The 25,685-nt window shown below is 39.1% G+C and overlaps 1 protein-coding gene across 1 annotated transcript; it reads right to left on the bottom strand.

The window, feature by feature from the left end:
* Positions 1 to 8,629: 8,629 nt before the first annotated feature.
* Positions 8,630 to 25,380, bottom strand: LOC139945482 (WD repeat-containing protein 44-like). Its single transcript, XM_071942838.1, has 18 exons — positions 25,124 to 25,380; positions 24,228 to 24,408; positions 23,653 to 23,745; positions 22,629 to 23,024; positions 21,896 to 22,075; positions 20,958 to 21,179; positions 19,459 to 19,595; positions 18,562 to 18,648; positions 17,460 to 17,574; positions 17,020 to 17,145; positions 16,249 to 16,353; positions 14,916 to 15,170; positions 14,048 to 14,170; positions 13,374 to 13,565; positions 12,465 to 12,566; positions 11,635 to 11,750; positions 10,104 to 10,231; positions 8,630 to 9,738 (listed from the first exon to the last, which is right to left on the bottom strand). The coding sequence occupies exons 1-18, from the start codon at positions 25,210 to 25,212 to the stop codon at positions 9,455 to 9,457; spliced, it is 2,931 nt and encodes a 976-aa protein (XP_071798939.1). The 5' UTR covers positions 25,213 to 25,380; the 3' UTR covers positions 8,630 to 9,454.
* Positions 25,381 to 25,685: the final 305 nt, after the last annotated feature.

Raw genomic sequence — 25,685 nt, 5'->3', positions numbered from 1 at the left:
TGATGAGGTAAATATTCCTGTTATAAGGTATTTCCTGTTATAAGTTATATCAGTGAGTACAGTACATTTTTGATTTATGCTAACTCATTATTTAATTTCAGTGCAGTTCAGTTTTTTTCGGGTACACCCTAAGGGGACCGGGCCCGGCCGCGGCACTTCGGCACCTTGCAAACTCGGCACCTGCAAACTCGGCACCTACAACCTCGGCACCTTGCAAACTCGACACCCACAAACTCGGCACATGTACCAATACAAACTCGGCACCCAGTTAATATAAGGTAGTTGCGTGGTCATAAGGTTTCAGAATCGCAATGCGTTGTTGTGGGAAGGAACATGGAGCGGTTTCTATGCAGTTTCTTCGACTCGCGCACGCAACGCCTTTACCTTTGTGTAGGTTCAACAGCGCCCTCTCTTGATATTTTGCTATTGGCAATAAACCTTATGATAGGCCTCATGCAAATATTATCCGCCACTGTCCCGTGTTCAATGCCCTAATATAAAATACCTTCAATTGTTTATAATATAATATAATATAAGAAAGAAGTATGCAAACAAATTATTAAAACTTGTTGGACAATGATTATGAAATTTTCACACCACACCACACATCGACAACACTCAACAGCGTCCCATTTGTCAGTTTGTTTTGAGTTTTTCCTGTTTTTAAGGCAAACGAGTAAGTATGGTTTCCCGGTGAAGCCATGTGATCAGATGATATGTGGAAGAAACATCTCCAGCATGTCCAGTGACTACAAGTGTTTTATGAGACTTTGTGTATGACTCATAGGCCATCCGTTGTATTCATTTTATTCAAAATATTTGTTGTGACATTTTAAAAATGACCATGGTAATTTACAAAAAAAAAAAAAAATAATAATAAAAAGTGTGGGTACAATTATAGAATACAGGGCCACTCCACTTAACCCTCGCTGCGGGAATGCAATCAGGGATAGGGTTTGGGTTAGGGTTAGCCGAGTGTGGCCCTGTATTCTATAGTTCATCCAAAGTGTGAATGTTATTGGCTTTCAAATCTGGTTTTATCTAAAAAAAATTATGTCTTTTTTTTTTTTCATTTATAATAAAGCGTATAAATAAACAGTGATAATTGAATCACCAAGCCGATGTTTAAATGTTGGTATTGACAGATTGATATGAGGGTTAAAAAAAAAAATTCTCCAAATGTATTAGAAAATGACATAAAGCACATTGCTTCTTTAAGCCTTTGTATTTTTTTCCCAGAATGCTCTGCAGAATATTCAGTCACATGATTCGATCGTCGTGAATTGTAAATTGAAAAAGTGTTTGATGAAACTTTTCGGTGGGCAAATTTCTTATGAAGGCCCCCAACATTATGATACATTTTCGTACCTTGTAGAAATGCCTCAAATACCAAACCTTTTTTCATTTACAAAAGTGCAACTAACCAGTGGAGCCTTACATGTTTCTAAGTTTTGGTCAATGGAGAGGAGACTCTTTGTTTGGTCAAAGCACAAACATTTTATTTAGGGACTGTTGCGCACAGAGAGATAAAAGATTTGCCTTGATTTTAGGGACACCTTGAAAAAAGGACATCCTAATAGTAAATAGTAGCAAACATACAGTTTAGCCTTTAAAGCCATTATACACTTTCGGTAAACAGTATTGTCCATGTCCCACACTTCGTGTATCACAACTTATATATAAAATAACAATCCTGTGGAAATTTAGGCTCAATCGGACATCGGAGTCGGGAGAAAATAACGGGAAAACCCACTCCTGTTTTCGCGCGTTTCGCCGTGTCATGACATGTGTTTATAACAAATCCGTAATTCTCGTTAACGAGAATTTATATTGTTTTACTGTTTTCTCAAAAAGTAAAGCATTTCATGGACTAATATTTCAAGAGAAGTCTTTCACCATTACCTTCTGTAAACCCTGTAAATTATTTGTAAATCTGTGAACTTTTTTTTTTTTTCTGTACCGAAAGGGTCCAATGGCTTTAAAGGATTTGGGTACTTTTTCAAAATGTCTAATAGATTTACATTAAACTTACAGGGTTTGAAGATAATGATAGTGGAAAGCTTCCCTTCAAATATTAGTTACTGAGGTGCTGTAGTTTTTGAGAAATGAGTAAAACAATGTCATGAAAATACGTTTGTAAATGCTTAAAATAATTTTGGTCTCATGAGACCAAAACTATTTTCATGACATTGTTTTACTCATTTCCCAAAAACTACAGCACCTCAGCACGTAGTATTTTCAGGTAAGCTTTCTACTATCATTATCTTCAAACTGTGTAAGTTTAGTGTAAATCTGTGGACATTGTGTTTTTTGTACAATACACCCTTTAAATTAAAGGTTAGATAGCAGGGAATACAATCATGTACCTTAGGGGGTCTTGTTGAAGTAGATTTGGTTTTGAGTTGAATTGATTTGATTTAGTTTTGATTTATTTTGCAAACATTTTTTTGCTAGGTTCTCTTCTCATGTTGATAATTAGATTTGATTTTAAGTTGCGTTTATTTGGTTTGTTATATTTTTTTTTATAAACTGTTTGTTTCCAGGCGGGCGGAACTGCAGGATTGCTCATGGACCTAGCTGCAAATGAAAAGGCTGTTCACAGTGACTTCTTTAATGGTAAGTTACACGTAGCAGGCTAACTTACACTCCTTTCAGACAGGCGCTTCAGTGTCAAATAAACCAAATTTTGATACAAGTACATGAAGGTTTGACATCTGAAACAGTTGTTAGGAGTGACTTGAACCTATGGAAGTCGAAGCATCGACTGTTGCAGTCGTCTGGAACAACTCGGGATTGTCTATAGTTTCAAACGTCGATCTTGTCATGAGCCGAGCCATTGTTAAGTTCGCCTGTCTGAAACAACAATTTACTTGGGTCGACCTAGAGTTGGGTTTTTTCAAAGAAACTGGTCAGTTTGGATTACCTGGGGAATCTTGCAGTCTGGTCTGGGACTTTGTATGTTTTAAAACAGCCCTTTGTTGTTGCAAGATCGTCTCAATTAGGGAGGACATCGTGATACTTCATCAAAACTGCGATTTACCGATAATTCGATTAACAAAAAATCACGATGATATCGTCATCGTTTAAAAAGTGGTATCGCGATTTTCAATATTATCGTGATATCGCCCTTGAAGCTAAGTCAGGACACCTGTGTCCCTTTAAAGCAAGACACTTAACCGTGATGTTTTGTCATTCGAATGGGATGTAAAGCAATTGGTCCCTCGTGCTGTGTAATGCACGTAAAAAAACAAACAGTGCACTTATGAAAAAAAAAGGGGGTTCCTGGTCTGATTGACAGCATATTGCGTCACAGCACCTTGTAAACCATTACATGATGCTACATGTATAAAGGAAATATCTCGTACTTCGAAAACATAGCTCCACATACACCTTTCAGGGCACAATACTGAGTGCTTTGATACGCCCCTAGGGGTGTGATAAAGCGCATTATAAGAAACTAGTATTATTATCTTACTTTTCTTTCTCTTTACTAGAAAATGTATACTATCTGCCCCAGACACACTTTTGTCATATTTTGTATTATGGTTTAACTCACAGATTTCGAAGATCTTTTCGATGACGATGACTTGTCCTAACACAGTCAGCAGATGGTCAGCCCACTCAGCGAGAAGACTGTTCATCACTCCCCTAGTTGTCTGAATGGAACGACCGCAAGACTGCAGTAAACTTAGTCACTGAAAGTGTAATGGTCCAATAGGAGGGGTGGACTTACTTCTTAAATCGTTAACAGCAAGGCTGGATCTTGTTGGTACTGGGTAGTACTTTTGTAAACAGTTTGTTTAATATGATTATCTGTAAATATTTCAACCATGTCAGTTGTGACCATTTCAATGCTGAAGTTTCATGGATTGTTAAAAGTTAACCCTTTGGTTTAAGGACCAGGGCCCAATTTCATTGAGCTGATGTTGTGCTTACTGTCACTGTGCAAGTTTCTATTTCGTAGCACCTATAACCGAAAGCACATGAAAAGGTATAATACTAACCTTGCGGTGCTAACTGTATACAAATGAATGACGTAACGCTGCAAATCCATGGTTGACACACAAGCTGGCTGCCAAATGTTTTTGCTCAACAGTGAAATACACTGACGCTTAAGCAAATTTGTCTGCTATACAACTATATATAGTTAGCTCAAAAATTTGCTTACTGCTGTGCTAGGCTGCACTATGAAATTGGTCCTAGATCATGTCAATTATTATTTTACTGTTGGCGCTTCAGGTACTTGTGAACATTGCTTTCGGTTGTTTAGAATTTGGTAAGATGTTGTGTGTAAAGAAATGGTACATCAATCCATTTTAGTATGTACATGTAATTACCACGTATAACATCAGGAATTGTAAACAAATCACAGTTGACCCCCATACAAGGCGCATGGAGACTTCTCTGTGAATGTGAGATGCGCTATACAATAATTGATCATTACAACTATTTCTTTTATTATATCAAAAGTTCCTGAAAGCGGTGGAAATCGCGATTAAGTATGAAGATTTTTATTTAACCTCGTATTGACCAATCATGCCTGTTCACAAATCTATCCTGCAGGCAGGTGAATCTGATGGAACAGGTTATTTCAATTTCAATTTTGAAAGGGCAATGCCATTTTTATTTTGTAAAGGGCACTTCCATTTGAAAATCTACGGAAACTTTTGAAGCGACACAAAGGCCAAGAAGAGGGGCAAACGAGGACATGGCCCCCACAAGTACTTCGAGGTCTGTAACATGATCTTTGAAAACAATCTGGCCCTTTTGAGGCAAAGTAAATCTTTGATTTTGGGAATTGTCATTTGTTTTAATCCTATAAATGTAGATGTAAACAATAAAAGCTGAACATTTAATTTGAAAAGGTGGTCACGTTTTTGAAAATCACAAGTAGTGAAAAATGTCCAAGCAGGAAGAACAATTTCCAATTAGGAATACACAATCTGAGAAGCGTTATCTCAGATTCAAGTATTGGGGCATAAAAATAGTTATCTTTTTCCATGTAACCACATAACTTTGAAGGGAAATTTCTATCAATTTGATTTATACTATCAAATGCTGCTGTAGGCTCCTAACCAGAAGTTGGTGTTGCCATTAATTTTAAGAGTGGTGACCAAATGTATACCTTCCCTTTAAGCAAATTGACTTTCACAGTGATCTAATGACACCCGCCTATCCTTTCCGCCATTTTGGCGAGTCAAAACTGTATTGCAAAGGAATTGACTTCCAAAAAGGCAGATACATGTACGGTGGAGGGTAATAAAAACCTTGTTAAAGGATTTGGGTACTTTTTTCAAAATGTCCATAGATTTACATTAAACTTACAGGGTTTGAAGATAATGATAGTGGAAAGCATCCCTTCAAATATTACTCACTGAGGTGCCGTAGTTTTTGAGAAATGAGTAAAAACAATGTCATGAAAATACGTTTGTAAATGATTACAATAATTTTCGTCTCGGACAAAACATTTCTCTAAAACTACAGCACCTCAGCACGTAATATTTTCAGGGAAGCTTTCTACTATCATTATCTTCAAACTGTGTAAGTTTAGTGTAAATCTGTGGACATTGTGTTTTTTTGTCCTACAAAAGTTACATAGACCCTTTAATGAGATCGTTAAAGAGAATGAGATAAACAAAAATCACCGTTTACAAATCGTTTGATTTATTGGAAGTATTTACACTAGTATGCCACCCTTCTCCTTTTTTGTAGGCATGGATTCTATCAAATTATCTACATTTGACTTGTTTAATATTATGTACGCCAAACATATTGACATAAAGACAATGCACATTTTTATTTTTAAAGCACCATGGCAATTTCTACAGAAGCCCTTTATTATTAATTGCAATTAAAACAAAGATAGGGGGAAATTAGTCACTTTCAATATTTTGCACATAAATCTGGTAAATTTACCAGTTCTTTACATTATACACAATAAAACACTTATACCCCCCCAAAAAAAAAATAATAATAAAATATAAACAAAAAATGGAATCACAAAGGTTTTTTTTTAACTGGTTATGTAACGATTCTTTAAGGCAAACTGCAAGAGAAATATTTCTCAGATTGAACCTTTTTTAAAATCTCTCTAAAACTTCATTCCTGAGAAAGGAATCTTTGCTCAAAATGCTGTATATTATCAACAGTTGCAGTGCTTTATACCAAGTAAGATTTTATGGTCATTTATTTTGGAGTGATAACTAAAGGTTTACCCTGCCTAAAAGAACTGTATCCCTTCCCCTATTACCTTCATGTGAAAATTTCAGCGCTGATAAAGAACACATTTTTCGTAGCACTGAAAAAAAGCAGATCCAAACGTTGATTGAGGCATTATAAGCAAACTCAAGACAACCAAGACTCCCTTCCCCCAGCACCACAGAATCGTGATATTGGTTCAATACAAACTGATAAGAATACGACTCCAATAAAACATGTTGATACAAATAATAACAGCTACATACAAATACATGTACATGTAGCACAATTCCACAGAAATGATTACTGCACTTTAGCCATTAGTACCCCAGGTGCCAGGACAAGTCTGTGTAAGCATAACAACTTGCTAAGCAATTTGCTGAGCAATATTTTCTGCTTATGAAATTGGGCCCAGGGGCCAATTTCATAGAGCTGCTTAAGCAAAAAATGTGCTTAAGCACGAAAATAGCTCGCTTATTTTACACATGTTACTGGCCAAAATTTAATGCCATATACATTGCTTATGACTAGTATTTAGCTGTTGTTTACTTAGCATAACAATTGAGTGGAGTCTTGGACGGTAATCTGATTTTACTAAGCAATGAATTTTTTGCTTAAGCAAAATTTTTTGCTTAAGCAGCTCTATGAAATTGGGCACTGGTCGCTGGGCCATTTATGTCATTCCTTAGACCATCTTAGCTCCCTTAGGAGTATACAGCCTGTACTGCCAAATATAAAGCGCATTAAGCTAAATCGGTCACAAGAAACATCTCTGCCCTCACAGGAACTCCTTTACACCTGGTTGAAGGGAAGCGATTATGGTTAGGTTTGCTCAAGGGCATCCGGAACCAAGTGTAATAACCTGGATTCAAATCTAACTTCTGTATTGTACATCATGATGACTTCATCCCAGTTTATACTTCCTGCGAATGTGAATGCAGATCTTTACCTTCAAATTCGGAAGAGCTTTTGCAAAACATTCACAGGGAAAACAGAGCTGTGACGTCAAATTTGCTTTTTACAAAGCTTTTGCAGGGAGTATGCACCAGGGGCCAATTTCATAAAGCTGCCTAAGCAAAAAAATTGCTTAAGCACGAAAATAGCTCGCTTATTTTTCACATGTTACTGGCAAAAATGTCATGCCATATACATGTACATTGGTTTTGACTGGTATTTAGCTGTTGTTTACCTTAGCATAACAATTGAGTGGAGCCTTGGCTGGTAATCTGATTTAACTAAGCAACAATTATTTTGCCTAAGCGAAACTTTGTGCTTAAATAGCTCTATGAAATTGGGTCCAAGGTTTGTCGCGATTCAGAAATGCAATGCATTGTGGGATGGAATATGGGGCGATTTCTACGCAGCTTCTACGACTTGCGCACGCAACACCTATACCTTTGTGTGGGTTCAACAGCGCCCTCCCTTGACATTTTGCTATTCGCAATAAACCACCAGAACTTGAGGCAGATGAACTAATCACCATCAAGCCATGACATTATGTTACATTAAGTTCCCATGATTACTTAGTAAGGACAAATGACGTAATAGCCTTTGTAAAGTTGCTCACTTACGGGATATATAAAAGTTGAAAACGATCAAGTTAGATGTGAAAGTTAGAAGAAATAGTATCCAAATGGTTGAGAAAAGTTAAGAGAAAGATCTCAAAAAGATATACATGAAGTACAAATACTTGAGGTAAATATTTTTTGTTTAGTATTAAAATGTCATAGAAGTTGATGATACTAACAAGTGTTGTTTTTCTATCAAAGAATCAACAACGTAACGTTTTACATTGATAAAGTTTTGACATGCAGAGTTTCAACCAAAAAAAAGCAATTCATGATTCTTAAAAATACGATTAACAAATCACCAGATTTTTTAATGAGTTGTGAGATGGAAGGAGATTTAAGACAAACTACAACATTGGCTAAAAAACTGCTGCAGCAATGTTTGACAGCAGTTCCAGTCTAAAAGTGCGTTATTTGGAGCAATTGTTTCTCCCAATCATAAAGCACACCAGTAATTCAATGTACAGCTTTTCCAACTAAAACCCCTAATTATATTTTTTATCCCTGATGCAAACAACCTTAACATTAAATTAAAGGAACACGTAGCCTTGGATCGGACGAGTTGGTCTTTGAAAAACGTTTGTAACTGTTTGTTATAAAATGCATATGATGAGAAAGATATTTTAAAAGTAGAATATAGTGATCCACACAAGTATCACTCGAAATTGCAAGGTTTTCCTTTTACCTCATCGACTAAACACGGTCGGCCATTTATGGGAGTAAGATTTTTGACTCCCATAAATGCCCGACCGTGTAAGTTTGCAAAGTAAAAGGAAAACCGCGCAATTTCTAGGCAAATTTGTGTGGATCATTGTATTCTACTTATAAACATCTTTCTAACCATATGCATTTTATAACAAACGGTTACGAACGATTTTCACAGACCAACTCGACCGATCCAAGGCAACGTGTTCCTTTAAATTATTGCAGTGCCCACGGCTAAGGATTCCAACTGCCACTGGACTAGCTCAGTGGTCTAGTGGTAAGACATCTGCTTTAACAATGCAAAGGTCGTGGGTCCAATCTCATCCGAGTGATTTGCCTGTGAATTGTTTTTCAAATACCTTGGGAAAGTACTGTGTATACAGTGCTTAATACACACTAGTGTAGGGGTAAAAAGAAATAATTATATAACCCATGCTGTACTCTTGATTCGGTCACGACTTGCCAATGCTGTACTTAAAGGGAAGGTACACTCTTGGTAATTGTCAAAGACCAGTCTTTTCACTTGGTGTATCTCAACATATGCATAAAATAACAAACCTGTGAAAATTTGAGCTCAATTGGTCATCGGAGTTGGGGGAAAATGATGAAAGAAAAAACACCCTTGCTGGGCGAGTTTGTGTGCTTTCATATAAGAATAAAAGACTTCTAGCTAGAACGAAGTCTTTTATTATTTCAGTGAGAAATTACCTCTATTTCAAAATCTATGCTACTTCAGAGGGAGCTGTTTCTCACACTGTTTGAAACTATCAACAGCTCTCCAATGCTCGTTACCAAGTCAGTTTTTAAGTTAATATTTGTTTTGAGTAATTACCAAACGTGTACCTTCCCTTTAATCTTGATTCACAGGGTAGTAAAATGAATTCTTTTTTATGCGGCTGGAAACATTATCTCTCGAGCATAAAGGCTAGGGAAGATTTATGTCGAGAAATTAAAAAAAAAAAATTCTGACAAATCAGGAGAGTTTAAGATTTTGGCCTTTTGATAAAGACCTTAATTGCGCCGTTGAAATCCCCACACACAAGTACTTCTCCCTGGTCCAAGAACCTCTTGAGTGAGCTCTTCTTCTCCGCTTTGGTTTCCGTCTTGCCGTGGATCATCTCGCGCTTTGCCTTTGTGATTGGACTGTGCTTGCTCTCCGTGCTGGACGGGGCTGTGTCTAACGGGGTAGGAGGAGTGGGGTCGGTCTGCTTAATCACCAGGGAGGGTTGAGGAGAGAACACGGCTGTGGTGACGACGGCGTCATTAGCTGAAACAATGGAAATTAAGATTTTGTGTCAAATCAAAAATGGCTTTGTTTGTCAACGTTCATACGCTTGGGCGACTAGAAACTTGTATAACTAGTCAACCTACATGTATATTTGTATAGACGAAATGACCTATGACATCACATGTTTAGAGCCACTACAAACCTGGACTAAACCTGCAGGCACAATTTGTACACAGCTCGATGGAAGAAAACATGATATCTTGGAGAAAGTGGGGCGTATCAAAGCACTCAGTAAGTTTTCCTTCAATGTGGAGCTTCCTTTATAGCACCATGTGATGGTTTACAAGGTGCTGTGGCGCAATATGCTGCAGATCAAAACAGCAACTCCAGGGCCAATGTCTTACCTTTAATGGACTCCCAGAAGTCGTTACGATCTTTCCGCACTGAAGTGAATTTGGCAAAATCATAATAAGTCTTCCATATGTAGATACAATGATCTTCCGAACCGCATACAATATACCTGAAGTTATGACTGTGGAAGAGAATACAACAATGGTTGATAAATATTTATAAACAAAATCAATAAGTCACTTGGGAATTGCAGCTGCGCATGTCTGATACTGCTGACAACAGAGTTTGTCTATCTCCATTGACCTTTTGACAATACCCGCTGGTATTGTCAAATGGTCACGGGAGATGGACAAATTGCGTTGTCAGCAGTAACAGACATGCTTATTGATTCGATGAAAGAAACCGCTGATGACAAAATGACTTCACAAATCAAGTATGAACCACATTTTCTTTCGGCCTCCAGTAAGAGTGAGTTACATGCAGGGGTCTTTTCAAAAATTACTCCAGGACAGGTAGTCGTATAACAAGTCTCATATGTCAAAATTTTGTTGGATTTCCGTCAGACTGTATTTCTATGAGAGACATACATGTACATGTATTGTAGTTTTAATATACATTTGGTTTGCGGTAACACCATGTGTGTATCTACTTGCAAGGTAGAGTTGTTCTTAGGGAACTGTCTTGCTTTATTCTACTGCCGCGGAGTAGATAATCGGAGGTTCGGGAGACTTCTCAGTTTGATTGACCTGCAGTGGATCCACTGAACCCCTATAAATAAGCCCACTCTTCTCTTACCTCTTCAGTCTCCTGACGATGACTAGAGCAAGCTAGTCGAAACGTTGAGACCAATTCAGAACTGACTCCGCGGCAGTACAGTTATTACGATCCTATAAGCTAAAGTAGTAGTCCAGTCTAATTTCTATACCATCCGCCCTGGTAATAGTTATAAAAGCAGGACAGTTCTTTTCAGAACTGAGAAGTCTCCCGAACCTCCGATTATCTACTCCGCGGCAGTAGAATAAAGCAAGACAGTTCCCTAAGAACAACTCTACCTGGCAAGTAGATACACACATGGTGTTACCGCAAACCAAATATATATTGATACCCCACCATGCAATTCCTCAAATCCTATATTGTAGTTTTACTCACTGAAAGACGCACAGTTCTCCAATGCTCTAAAGATATGCCCTGCGCCAATGCATCCGCTGAGCGCTCTGCTGTTTGACTGCTTGAATAAATGTACGGTGTAGTATAAACAAACTTGTGGTTTTAGAGCTGATCTGGAATTTTTTTGTTCAATTATTGATGTGCATTGTGGTTTTCTATAGTGAGACTTTTCTTTTCTGGAAAGAGACCCCCCAACTTGTTTCCCAGCAGATAAAAAGTCTCTGCAGTTTTGTTTACCCCCAGGCACTAATGTTTTTTGCACAACACCCAATTTCAAACAAGGTGAAATATTTGGGCGGGTAAAAAAATCCCACAATACAATTTCTTACTTATGTAAGGATTTATTGACTAGCGCTCCGATCTTTGGGGGCACTATATAAATGCCTTTTATATTGTATACATTGAAATAAACTTTACCTGAAAGACGCCCTTATTTGACTGCTAACGTTGGTGCAACCTTTGTACTTGCAGGTCAGTGAAAGGTCACGAAGGTCATACAGCCTCAGTCGAGAATCATTAGATGTCACAAGAATCTACACAGCGACAAAGAACAAAATGTTTTTTAGCTTTTTATTAGCATATCAACCAAACTTCAACATCTTCATAATGATTATTTCAAAAATATGTCCTATACTACCCATAGCTTTAATCAACTGTGTTTGATACCCAAGTCACGATTAATAATAATAATAATAATAATAATAATAATAGTAAAGACATTTTTAAAGCTCCTAATGCAAAAGCCTGTAAGTGCATAAAGAAAACAGTAAAACGGGAGGCCGGGCGGCATGTGCAATTTCTAGGCATCGATCGTTGTGTAGAGTTCGCGAAAGATCGCTATAGCAGGCATTCACAGTCACAAAGTGTCCTGCAGTGACTGAAATAGGGTCAAATTCTTGGCACATTTATCGGCCGGTGTTCGGTAGGCACTCGTCCACTGTCCTATCTATGTCATGCATGTGTGATAAACGATGTGTAAACTTGTAAACGCCCGATGTGTGCGATGCCCTGCCAAACTCTTTGCGATCAATTAAGGATGCGAGACACCGCACAAGGATATAAGTTAAAAGTAACCCGATGCTCGCCCAGTCTCAAAAATTACCCGGCAGCCACAAGGAGTCTTGTGGAGCCCAGGCCAAAAATGCCTTGAAATCCATCGCAAGGTACTCATAAACCCTTCGCAAGCTATTGTGACTCGGGTATAAAGAAAAATAATGAAGTCAGGAGATCAGGCTATTCCCACTTACCTTATCCTGTCCGGGAAGAGGTTCAATGGCTGTGACCTTCCGTCCAACAGCATTACGCCCTCTGGTGGAGCGTACATGAATCTGACTATAGTACTTCAAGTGCTGGGAAAGATAAAAATCTTCACAATAACTGCACCAATTTAAAGGATTTGGGTACTTTTTCAAAATGTCCATAGATTTACATTAAACTTACAGGGTTTGAAGATAATGATAGTGGAAAGCTTCCCTTCAAATATTACTTACTGAGGTGCTGTTGGTTTTGAGAAAAGAGTAAAACAATGTAATGAAAATAATTATGTTTGTAAATGCTTAAAATAATTTTGGTCTCATGAGACCCAAATTAGTTTCATTACATTGTTTTACTAATTACCAAAAAACTACAGCACCTCAGCACGTAATATTTTCGGGGAAGCTTTCTACTATCATTATCTTCAAACTGTGTAACTTTAGTGTAAATCTGTGGACATTGTGTTTTTTGTCCTACAAAAAGTACATACACCCTTTAAAGGGGAAAATTACAAGTCAGGCCTTTAGTGGCACAAACAAAGGCATTTAGAGCCCTTTTCACACTACTCTAAAACCTGGGGGCAACCCCAGGAAGACACGGCAAGCCCTTTCACATCTGGATCGCTTCACCCCTGATCTACCCCGGCAAATGGGCATATCCCGGGGAACAGCTGACCCTGCCCTGGAGTAGGGGTTAGTGTGAAACAAAACCCTTTGGTATTCTTGAAAAGTGCAACCGAAAACCTTGTGAAATAGGGACCTAGGTGGGGACAGTGTTAGAGTTCATCGGGGTAACAATGGGTAAAACAAAACCTGCCTCCCGGGGCTTCCCCATGGCTGAATTCCACGGGAAAAGAGATACAGTGTGCCAAGGGCAATTCAGACCGAACAAAGAAATTTCACCTCTGTGTCGTAAAAAATGCATCTGCCATCGTACGTCCCCACCACAGCAAAGCGGCCATTTTGTATAAAGTTGGCTGCCGTGATGAGCTTGGTAGGTCCATCCACCTCATTCCATAGAGCCACTTTTTTGTCCGGGATGTTCCACAGTCGGAGTTTACCATCCAGTGAACCACTCAGAAAATATCTGTCGTCCTGTAAGAACAATTTATCTTAGAATCTAATAAAGTTCTAAAACAAAGCCGTGTATTTCTGTTTCTATTTAATTTTCCTGACATTTTACCTGAGTATAGCGCAGCAAAAAATCAACAAGATTAGCAATTTCTGAGGGTATGGTGATGGTTAAACAGTAATGAATGGTCTTTAAAGAAAGTATTGTTTGAAGCTTTGCAAGGTGTGGAGAAATATGGAGAAACTATAAATAAATAGTAAACTTGCGGGTACAACCATTTGTAAATCTCTTAGGGTGAGTGTTGGCTCTGAAAAGAGCCGGTTTGGTCTCGACGTCTGAACAGTATACTCTGCTCATTGTCAGGAGGGTTCAAGGGTTAAAGAGAGAACGGGAAGGGAACCTGATGCGAAAATGTGAATCAACAGAGGACAGACGACTCATCTAGAGGTTAATCACATCATTTTCGTGAAGCAGTCTCATGAAAGATGCTGAAAAAATAACTCACCCTCGGATGGAAAGCAATGGCTGTCACAAAGTCAATGTGTTGGAAGCAGCACAGGCATTCATTCCTTGAGATATGCCATAATCGGACTGTCTTATCCATTGACGACGAAAGAATGAAGTAGTTCTGAAAAAAAGCACAATCATGGATATGAAGATCATTCTTGACTTATTGGTAAAAGTAGTTTGTGTTACAATAAAGTAACAATGTTATTTATTTTTACCCTTAAACCGATGTGAATTAAGCACTGTATAATCACTGTAAACACTGTATACCCACAGAGCTAGCATCATTAGTCAGACATTTTTTGAGAAAAAAGGCTGAAAATCTCAGAGCAATGTTTTCAGGAGAGTCGTATTAATCCGTTACACATGCTTTAATAAATTTCATCTCACCGAGACAAAAATTTATACTTGTGAAATTATTTCACTAATTTCTCCAAAGCTACAGCACCTCAGCAAGTAATATTTTAAAGCAAAGCTTTCTACCATCATTATCTTTAAAAAAACAATTAAGTTTCATGTAAACCTGTGGACGTTTGCTTTTTGTCTTAGAAAATTACCCAAACCCTTTAAAGTGACTACCCGTCTTGTATGTGAGTTCTCAAACCGAGTCTAGTATGTGAGTTCTCAAACCGAGTCTAGTATGTGAGTTCTCAAACCGAGTCTAGTATGTAAGTTCTCAAACCGAGTCTAGTATGTGAGTTCTCAAACCGAGTCTAGTATGTGAGTTCTCAAACCGAGTCTAGTATGTGAGTTCTCAAACCGAGTCTAGTATGTGAGTTCTCAAACCGAGTCTAGTATGTGAGTTCTCAAACCGAGACCCAGTCATTCAACATCGGTGACTCCCCTTGGTACATTTGTTTAATTACCTTGGACCATGACACATCAAGAACGTCCGCCGTGTGCCCGGAGTACTCAAAGAAGGGTGTACGCGCAAACACTGCCATCTCATCGTCGAGGGCGCTTTCCCGGAGTGGTGTATCGGCAAGCTCTGGCTGCGCTTCTTCTTCTGGTTGTTCTGCCGTCTCCTTCTTCTCAGCCTCTTGATCGTCTTCGTCTTCCGGTCTCTCTTCGATCACTTCCTGGGATCCGCGCCGTTCCCTCTCAAGACTGGAGGCACGGTCCTGTACAAATGCAAAAATAACTGGTTAAAATCCTGGGAAATTTTATATGAACACGATATCATCCAGTATGTGTGGGAACTTGATATTTCCTCATTTCCGATTCACGGGGAACAGCCACATTTGATGTTAACCAAACAAAAAGAAATCCCAGAACATTTGGCAGAACATTTGTCTTACTTTCTTAAGTCATGGTTTCATTGTGAGACTGAATGTTCTCAACAGCATTTTCATTCCTAAAATCATTCCTGCATGTAAACAAAATTTTTGTTTTTTCAGAATTCCCGGCGGTAAGGATGATAATGGGTGCATTCGTTCAGCTTCCCAGGGACTAACCCGCGGTGCTCACTTGGGTGAGCCCCTGACAAGAGCTAAACGAACGACCACTCACCGCTCTCGTAGTGACATCGTTTACCTGGGTCCAGCCCCCAAGTGACCCACTCCACAAGCAGGGCACTGGGGGCTGACCTGGGTGAGCCCCTGGAATGACGTCAAAAGCTAACGAACGCACCGGGGCAGACCGGGATGACCCAGGGAAGCTTAACGAACACACCCAATAGCTAGTTTTTATTTGAGCGCATTTCACAATAACATATCAATACGCTTTCCATTAGTAATAATAATAATAATAATAATAATAACTGTATTTACATGTAAAACGCGTCTTTTCAAAAGGAGACAAAGTGCCATGGTCATTGGGATAGTACCATTCCAGTAATATTTCTAACAGCTCCTGGGCTGCCGTGGTGCTCCGAAGGCTTTTTCATACACATTATCAACCTTTACCCTAACATATACCCGATTATTCCCATGGGTGAAGAGAAGCAATTATAGTGAAGTGTCTTGCTCAAGGTCACAAGTGTCACGACCAGGATTCCAACCTACATCTAGACTTGACTCTAGTCCCAATCCCACGAGAGCCCTTTTATTTTCAGTCCCATCGCCAAACATCAGAAAACTTTTGCGCTGCTGGCATCCCCCAATGTTGGACCACATTAGCTACATCTTGATGCCCCAAAAAAGGCTTAGACACGCTACAGTAGCAATTTATGGTGAAGTTTCCTACTCAATATGTACATACCTGTTCTCTTGACTCGTTACTGTATCGTTGCCGCATATCATCAAAGTACTTGTAATGATCTTTCAAAACCCAGACACGCAGCATTCTGTCCTGACCGGCTGTGGCCTGCAAAGTAAAACAGTTGAAATGTTGTATTAAACATGCTGTACACTGCCATCACCATGAAGTGTACTCGAGCCGAACACATATTCAATCTGCCAAAAGTCCACCAGTCTAACCATTGGAATTATCCAACAATACTTATTCTAGTCAATGTGACTTCAGCAGTTAGCTTGGTAATATTCGATTTCAAGTCCTACAGTCTAAAAATTGGAACTAGACGACAATACTTATTGTAGTCATTGTGAAATCAGCAGTTAGCTTGGCAGGATTCAAACCAACAACCTTGTTATTGCAAGTTGTCCAGTGTAATAATAATAATAATAATACACGGTTTTTATATAGCGCTTTTTCACGGGGTGTCTCAAAGCGCTTCCGACATTATTACCCCTGGTCACTGGGCCTTAAATCACTCCTTAAACCATCTCAGCTCCCTGGGGAGTATACAGCCTGTGCGACAATTATATGCGCTACATGGCTAAACCAATCACAAGAACCATCTCTGCCCTAACAGGTACCCATTTATCCCTGGGTGGAGAGGAGCAATTATAGTTAAGTGTCTTGCTCAGGGACACAAGAGTCACAACCGGGATTCGAACCCACTCTCTGCTGAACAGAAGCATCAGAGCTTGAGTTCGGTGCTCTTATCCACTCGACCACTGGATTACTTACCAGTAGTCGTCCACATGGTGAGAACTTCATGGTCCAGACAGCTCCAGCATGTTCTCGCCCTAAGTCCTGAGCTAGCCTCAACTGATCAAAGTCATATGGGCCTTTGTTACTGTTGGCTGCCTTGATCTGCTCAAAAAAAAATTGAAACGTTTTTTGTTTAAATAACTACAGCTTGTAGGAGAATTTAGGCCTGTAAGTTTTTGTTATTCTTGTAGTGCTTTTCATTTTGCTGTAAGCGCTTTGAGGAATGCCAATTCATATTGCGCTATATAAATACTGTTTTATATTATTATTATTAGCTGGCAAAGAGTTTATTATTATTATTATTATTATTAGCTGGCCAAGAGAACAGGGCCCAAGTTCATGGCTCTGCTTACCGTAAGCAAAGAATCGGCACTTATGGAAAAAGGAAACTCCGCGCTTACTTCAGGGTTTCGTACCTTCATTGTTCTTGAATCTGGCAGAGATTCTTCATCGCTCGACTCTTGCTCCTCGTGTCTGAACGCCTCGTCCGCTGCATTCTTGATCTTAGACAAGATCTTCTTGAACTTTAATCTAATGGCAGAATCGGATCAAAATCATTACTTTTCCTCCAGTCATACAATGTAGCGTATTGGGCACCTTCTCAAAAACTATTCCAGATTAAGTTGCGGGAAAAGTGTACACTCAAAGTAAAAATTACTGAACATAAACTTAAGGATTGATTTGGTTCAGGTTTAGACACTTTCCCTGTAGAAAGCTAATTTCTGCAAAGAATTGTGTGTTAAAGGCAGTGTACACTATTGGTAATTGTCAAAGACTAGCCTTCACAGTTGGTATATCTCAACATATATGCATAAAACAACAAACCTGTGAAAATTTGAGCTCAATCGGTCATCAAACTTGCGAGATAATAATGAAAGAAAAAAACACCCTTGTCACAAGAAGTTGTGTGCATTTAAATGGTTGATTTCAAGACCTCAAGTTCTAAACTTCAGGTCTCGAAATCAAATTCGTGGAAAATTACTTCTTCCTCGAAAACTATGGCACTTCAGAGGGAGCCGTTTCTAACAATGTTTTATACCGTCGACCTCTCCCCATTACTCGTCACCAAGAAAGGTTTTATGCTAATAATTATTTTGAGTAATTACCAATAGTGTCCACTGTCTTTAACAGCCTACAAAGCAGTATGTGTTTTGGCCAACTGCGTGATCAGATCTCAAAGCTCTAAACCTGGCAAATGTTTGCATGTAATTTCAACAAAAAAGGCATAAATTTTATCACCTCTGGCATTTCTTGAGACAAATCTTGTGAGTCTGAAAAGGCCTTGATAAACATTTTTGTGGGAACTAAAGGAGACAATTGTGCATTAGCAAGAGTGGATTTCATCATGTCGAATTGAAAGCTACATGAATGGATTTGCATTGTTGCATGACCTCACATGTCTGCTCACAAAAACTGTCAGCCTGTGTGGTCCAGTGTTAATGATTTTAACCCCGACAGTGTTGAAACATCTGCTCACAGGCTTTGGGAAAATGGGCCCAGGATACAAAATCTACCTACTTTTTAGATTTAGACTTTTTGGCCCCAGCAGCAGTCGACTTTGTTTTCTCTCCGTCACTTGCTCCTTCTTTGTCAAGGCTGGAATTACTGCAAAGGAAAGACTAAAAAGCATTAGCTCCATAAAAAAATACAGGGAGAAAAATTGTGATGCGATCAAGCTAAAAAAACTCCAAATTATCAGATAGAGAAAACAAAAAAAGGAGAATTTTTCAATTTAAAGGCTTAATAACTTTAAACCCCTTTAATCTCAGTTTAATTCACTCCAATCTCTTGTCTTTCTACTTTCACAACTTTTGAACCAAAGGCAGTATCAACATGGGATTTAAACAGGATTCAAGCATAGATCAAGCTCTTTTCAAATGTATCAATTTTTTTTTAATTAACTCGTTCGACAAACGACTCATTTTGCTTGATTGCACCCCCGTTCTGAACGACTACACTGGCTCCCTATCTCTCAACAAATCATCTTCAAGCTGATGCTCATTGTCCACAAAGCACTAAATGGCAAGGCTCCCCACTATATTTCTGAACTTCTTCAAGTTTACACTCCATTAAGAAATCTTCGATCAAGTTCCATGCTTCTTCTCATTGAACCCAAAACTCAACACTCATGGGGTGACAGGTCTTTTTCTTCAGCTGCGTCACGCATCTGGAACTCTCTTGTCTTTGTACCACAACATTCAAATATCTTCTCAAAACTTATCTTATATCACAGGTTTTCAAGGATTAATTTTGTTGTGTCTGTTTTTCTTTGTTTTGTTTGTTTTGTTTGTTTTGGGTTTTTACTGCGCCTTGAACACCAAGCAGTGTGGATACGAGCGCATTGCAAGTCTTATTATTATCATTATTTTTATCGCATGTAAAGGGGAACAGAATTGAATTGAATGATAATACTACCTTGGATATTCTGAGGTGATTCTCATGATGTGTAGAGCTAGTGGATTAATGCATTGCGGTAACTGTTCCTCGGCTAGAAGCAGCGGTATTGCCTCCCCCGTGTCTAAATTTCTAACAATAACTTGTGACAGTACTTCCTGCAGTTGGAGAATAAAATCATGAATCCATTCTTAACCTGCCTAAAGAGATTGTAATTTTTTTTAATTTCTTTTTTTTAATGAGAGGTTGCCTAACATCACAAGTCCACCGACAGCCACCTTAAAGCCATTGGACCCTTTCGGTACAGGAAAAAAAAAAAAGTTCACAGATTTACAAATAATTTACAGGGTTTACAGAAGGTAATGGTGAAAGACTTCTCTTGAAATATTAGTCCATGAAATGCTTTACTTTTTGAGAAAACGGTAAAACAATATAAATTCTCGTTAGCGAGAATTACGGATTTGTTATAAACACATGTCATGACACGGCGAAACGCGCGAAAACAGGAGTGTGTTTACCCGTTATTTTCTCCCGACTCCGATGTCCGATTGAGCCTAAATTTCCACAGGATTGTTATTTTATATATAAGTTGTGATACACGAAGTGTGGGACTTGGACAATACTGTTTACCAAAAGTGTATAATGGCTTTAAGGTGATGGCTACACTCAACCGATATCACCCAAGTGAACTGTTACCAGGGCCACATTGCCATCTACTCCTGGGGCTGAAACAGGGTTAGCCCCTTCACAGTCCCTATTGGATCTAGGCATGTATATTCGACTGGTACTGGTCTTACGAATCAAAATATTGCTTAACCATTTTCTTCTAAGAAAAATGAGCAGGATACCAGTATAAACAGATGGTACATGTGGAATGGTATTTCGGCTGGTAACTTTTTTTCTGATAAGCATAAATTTGTTGTGCTCATCGGTTAATTATTTATTAGGCTTAAAGGCACTGGACACGTACTCTCACTTGGTGTATCCCAACAAATCTGTGAAAATTTGGGCTCAATTGGTCATCGAAGTTGCACACAAATAATGAAAGAAAAGCACCCTTGTTGCACAATGCAATCAGATGCCAGACAAGGGCTTCATGTATTCCTTGGATTGAAACATTTGTGAGAAATTACCTATTTCTCAAAAACTACTTCAAAGGGAGTCGTTTCTCAATTTTGTTATACAATCAACAGCTCTCCGTTGCTCATTAACACATTTTTTTGCCAACTATGTATTTTAAGTAACTACCAGAACATGTCCAGAGTCTTAAAGCAACTCCCTAAATTGAACCCCCTGCTCTGAGGTAAGTCCACTAAGCTGACTACCTGTGTGCATTTGATGGCCCATTTTCAACCCCCTTTTTCTTTTTTTTCTTTTTTAATGTCAAACCCATTGTTACTCTGTCTATAACTATTATAAAAAAATGTATGTTAAAATGTAAATTTGGTGTAATTTTGCCCATGGCAACCAAATTGAGTGTATTTAATAAACCATGAATAATAATTATAATTCTGACTTACTTCATCTGTTAACATCTCTCCCTTAGTGGACTGCCCTTTCATCAGGGCATAATACTGAGCAAGCGTGTCCGTGTCTGGTGTATTTCCTTTACTCTTACTACCCCCGTTACCGCTCTTGGCGTCACTGGAACCGCTTTGACCTCTTGGGGGCTTTGGAGGGGGCGGGTTCTTCAAAGCCTCCAGGACTTCGGCTCGAGATTCACCTTTGATGCTTTGTGTTTCCTGCAGGATTGTCGAAGATATTTCTTGTGATTAGTGACTTGAACCGAAGACCTCAGGATTTTGTGCCAGCACTCTTCCAACTGAGCCATCAAGCCCTATACTGGCGGTCTCTCCATAAACTCTGTCAAAATAGCTCTTGCTAACCTGTCAATCCCGAGGTCATAGGTTCAAATCCCGCTCAAAATTTAACAGTCAATTTCCCTTGTGGTTTATGATTAGATATTTGTTGTCAAATCTTAGCAGTCACAAAAGTAAAAGTTGCAAAAATTAGTTAATGGCCTGATGATTCGACCCTAGCAGAGTCATTCACGAAGGCTAAAGTAAATGGCAACACAACATACAGGAAAAGGTATCTTGAAGGTAACATAAGCAGTAAGTGGAACTACATGAATAGTCGCAGCAAAAAGCAAGGGGTATAATAATAATAGTAATAATATTAGGTTTTTATATAGCGCTTTATACACCATGTCTCAAAGCGCTTCCAACATTATTACCCTGATCACTGGGCCATTTCATTCCTTAAACCATCTCAGCCCCCCGAGTATACAGCCTGTGCCGCCAAATATGTAGCGCACTAAGCTAACCGACCACAACCAACCATCATGTGACGTGCACTAAACCAATGAAAAGGCAGAATTTTGTAAGGGGTGTTATAATAACAGTTAGAATGGCCATCCATTGCAGGATCCTGAACCTTGGAAAAATAAGTTACTTACCATATGTAGGACTATGTTATCACTGGTAGCACTGGCAAGATCCAGGGAGTGTTCAAGCTCTTTGGTAATGGACTCGATGGTCGTAGTGGGGGTGAGCAGGCCGCTTAACGGCCTCCCAGAGTCTCCAGACTCTGGTGGAAGACCAACAGTCGTCTTCTCATCACCTACCGGTGTGTCAGACTGAAAACAATTAAACAAAAACAAAAGGGTTAGGCCCAGGGGAAGTAAAAATCTGTTTAAAGCCTAGTGCATATGTCCTGTTAATGTGAATGCGAAGCAAATTTTTGGCTACACAGAGATGTTTTTGCAGTGAATGTTTAGCAGGAGTTAAGGACATTTCAACTGTTGCATTGTCAAAAATCATATCGCATTCACATTCGCAGGAAGTATGAATCAGGCTTTATTCTTTCATCTAATTGTTTGTTGCATTAAAGAAAAACTACAAAGTTTTTTAAGATAAAATTTAAGAAAAACCAGGAAGTGGATTAACAAGGCGTTATTCAACATCAAGTCGTTATTCAACGTCAAGTGACTTCAGATTACGCACAACATGTATCTTTGGCCTTGTGTGTAAAATTAACAATTTTTTAATCATGGCTTTAATCCCTGGTGTTGGCGTCTCAAAAGACTTTGTTTTTTTTCCTTTTTGCGGGGCGGGGCAGGGAGTGGATTAACAAGTGCTTCACATTACAAATTACGCATTATCTAAATGTATGGCCTTGTGTGTACTTACCAATTCTTTAATCACGGCTTTTATCTCTGGCGTTGGCGTCTCAAAAGACTTGGGCTTCTTCTTTTTGCGGGGCGGGGCTACGGGAGGAGGAATATCGTCCTGTTTGTCCATCCCAAGGACTAATGCTGAGGGTCTTTCCTTAATACTGGCAATAACATCTGGTTGGACGTTTCTATTGGCCAATCCCGGCTCCCGAATGGCGTCGTCGGTAGGTGCGCCCTCTTGCTGTCGCTCGCTACTTCCAGCTGGATCCCAAGAAGGTTGTTGGGAATCTGCGCTTGGCTCTGAGTCTTCGGAAGATGGAGTTTTGGTTTTGGCGGCTCCGTCTTCGTGGAGTCGCATCTGCTCTAAGCGTTTGCGTCGCTTTTCTGCCTCGATCCTCCGCTGTTCGGCCTCCTGAGTGTGGGATAATGAACAATTTAATCCATTTTATGAAAACCTATTTCGGTACTTAGTCCATTGAACCCATGCAGTGGTGTAACTGAGTCTTTTTTGCTAAAGTCAAGTCAAGACACTTGTACGTTACATTTTTGCAACTCAAGTCAAGTCACACAATGACCAGAAATAAGCCAACTCCCACAAATGCAATAAAAAAAAACTGTTTAAAGTTTAGTTAGTAAATTCAATCCATTGCTCATCCACCCACATGTCTGTGTATCTGTGCAGATTTAACGTTCTCCCTTATTACAAGAGCACTCAAAAACAATGCAATAGTAGCAGAAAAATCATTGCCGAAGACTTGATTATGCCACATTTACTTCAAACAATAATTGCATTGTCGAAACATCAAATGTTTTCAAGTCAATTCTCAAGTCAATTTTCCTTCAAGTAAAGTCATCGTAAGTAATTTTCTCCTGAGTCAAGTCAAGTCACAAGTCAATGGATTGGCAACTTGAGTCAGGTTCAAGTCCAAGTCAATGACTTGAGTCAACAATACTGAACACAAGTACAACCAGCTTAATCAGGAGACAGATTTCTTTAAGAAGTTGGTCTTGTCAGAAGCAAAAGTGACATGAACTCTGACCTGCTGTTCCAGTTGCCGCTCTTCCTCCTCATGTTTTCGTCTTTCTTCTTCTTCTCGTTGCTTCTCTTTCTTCCGCTGTTCCTCCAAGATACGCTATGGAGTAAAAAAGTTTGCACATTACAATCCAAATGGTCATCTTGAAGAGGTTGTTTCTCAGGCCAAGTAGAACAAATAACATGTTTCTCCTCCCCGCCCACTCCGATTTTGGACGTGACACTGATTTTCTTGAATCATACTTTTGTTGTTTCTCAAAATATATGCGTCGGAATGAGTCCAGAAAATGAAAATTTGTGTACATTACAAACTTTAGCTATCTGTTTTAGATTTGACAAAGTCCATTGCAAATGAGCATGACTGGTGACTTTCACAAAGCATTTTTATATTGGCCAAGGTTCTATTGCTTACATAAAAGTTGCAAATTGAGGCACAGACATGTGCTTAAAAATATTAAAAGCTGTGGTTGACAAGGCGCTGTGCCGCAATATGGTGCATATCAAACCAGGAACACCAGGGCGAACACCTTCTCTTTTCGATAAGTGCACTATTAAACAGTGCACATTATGTCTAGTTTTCACCTGTCTTTCTTTTTCTTCTTCTTCTTCTTTCTTGGCTTCAATCTCCTCGATCTTTCTCTGGAGAGCTTCTTCTTCCTGCTTCCTCCTTTCCTCGGCATTGCGTCTCTCTGTTGCTAAGCGATGGAGCTCCTCCTCAAACTCGGATATTGCTACTGGCTTCTGAGTCTCCTTGACAGCTCTTCTGTGAAGGTTGAATGAGTAAGTCAAATCTTATAAATCTATCACTAAAACAAAAATGAAGTTAATAATTTAAGCTAAAATTCCTTATTTTTTTATTTTGCCTGAAGGTTCCGTTGGTTAATAATGATAACAATAATTATTTAGACATTTGTAAACTAAACAGTAAAGGGCCTAATGGGAAATGGCCTATACATGTAAGTGCAATAAAAATATACAATGACGAATGAGAGAAAGAACAAAATTACAAAAAAGCAGATTACAAAAAAGCAGCTTTAAACCAATGACTTGAGTTTTCAACAGGGACTTATAAATAAGTAAGACTCAACAGCTACATTGTAGCCTCTCACGCCCCCAAAATTTGTCCTATCCCCTCTCCCCCTGTACTCTTGGATTTGGAGTGGATTGGACCATGGAAGCAGAACTAACTCTTTCTTCATGGTTAGCCAATTTATTTGCAGGGGCTAAAAAAATCAATCAATTCAAACAATTACAAAGTCAGATTGTTTTCAAATGTTAGTTTTAACTGAGTTAAGCATGAAAGATTGGCTGTAACTTAGTTGCGATAACGTAACCCTCCTGCCGACGGCAACTAGCTCTAATTAACGGCTACTGTACTATGATTAACAACAAGGTGGGCTAATACACTTATGATCACCCGTCCCAAGTGTAAAGGTCGAGCTGGCACATTGTACGAAACTCGGATTGAAAAAGTTTACCTGGGCGGACTCGCGCCGTATCCCCTTGCGGCTGCAAGCTCCTCATCCTCGGCGTCATAAAACTCATCTGAATCGCTTTCAGACGACATGGCCGCCTCTTTCCTTGTGTTAAATTACCAGCACATGAAATCAAATAATACTTTTTACAGACAACTCTTCTTAAACGTTAGATCCTAATAAAGAACTGAAAGTATGAACAAGAACCCGACACTGTGACAGATCGTAGAAGAAGATTGCACTATTTTCATCATGTTTACTTTTTCACTGTATACTTTACGTGTACGGTGTATATTGAACGTCTGGTTCCATTATAGTTTGCAAACGTATTACCAACAGCGTTCGGACGGGAACTAGACTGTCAATTCGCTCAAACTCATGCCGTTGGTGGCGCTATATAGGGAGACCGTTATTATTTTGGAGGGGTATCACCAAAACGGTACTACCCGATGGTGGCCAACATGTCCGCGTGTTCTACTATTCCTCCATGGTTGTACCTACGGCCCGTGTCAGATGCAATTGTGTCCGCCATGCAATACTGTCCGTTCCGAACACTTTTGCATAT

The sequence above is a fragment of the Asterias amurensis genome, chromosome 12 (genome assembly GCF_032118995.1).
Source record: "Asterias amurensis chromosome 12, ASM3211899v1".
In the NCBI taxonomy this organism is placed as follows: Eukaryota; Metazoa; Echinodermata; class Asteroidea; order Forcipulatida; family Asteriidae; genus Asterias; species Asterias amurensis.
Note: the sequence above shows the minus strand (reverse complement) of the source record. Positions and strands in the feature narration are given on the sequence as shown.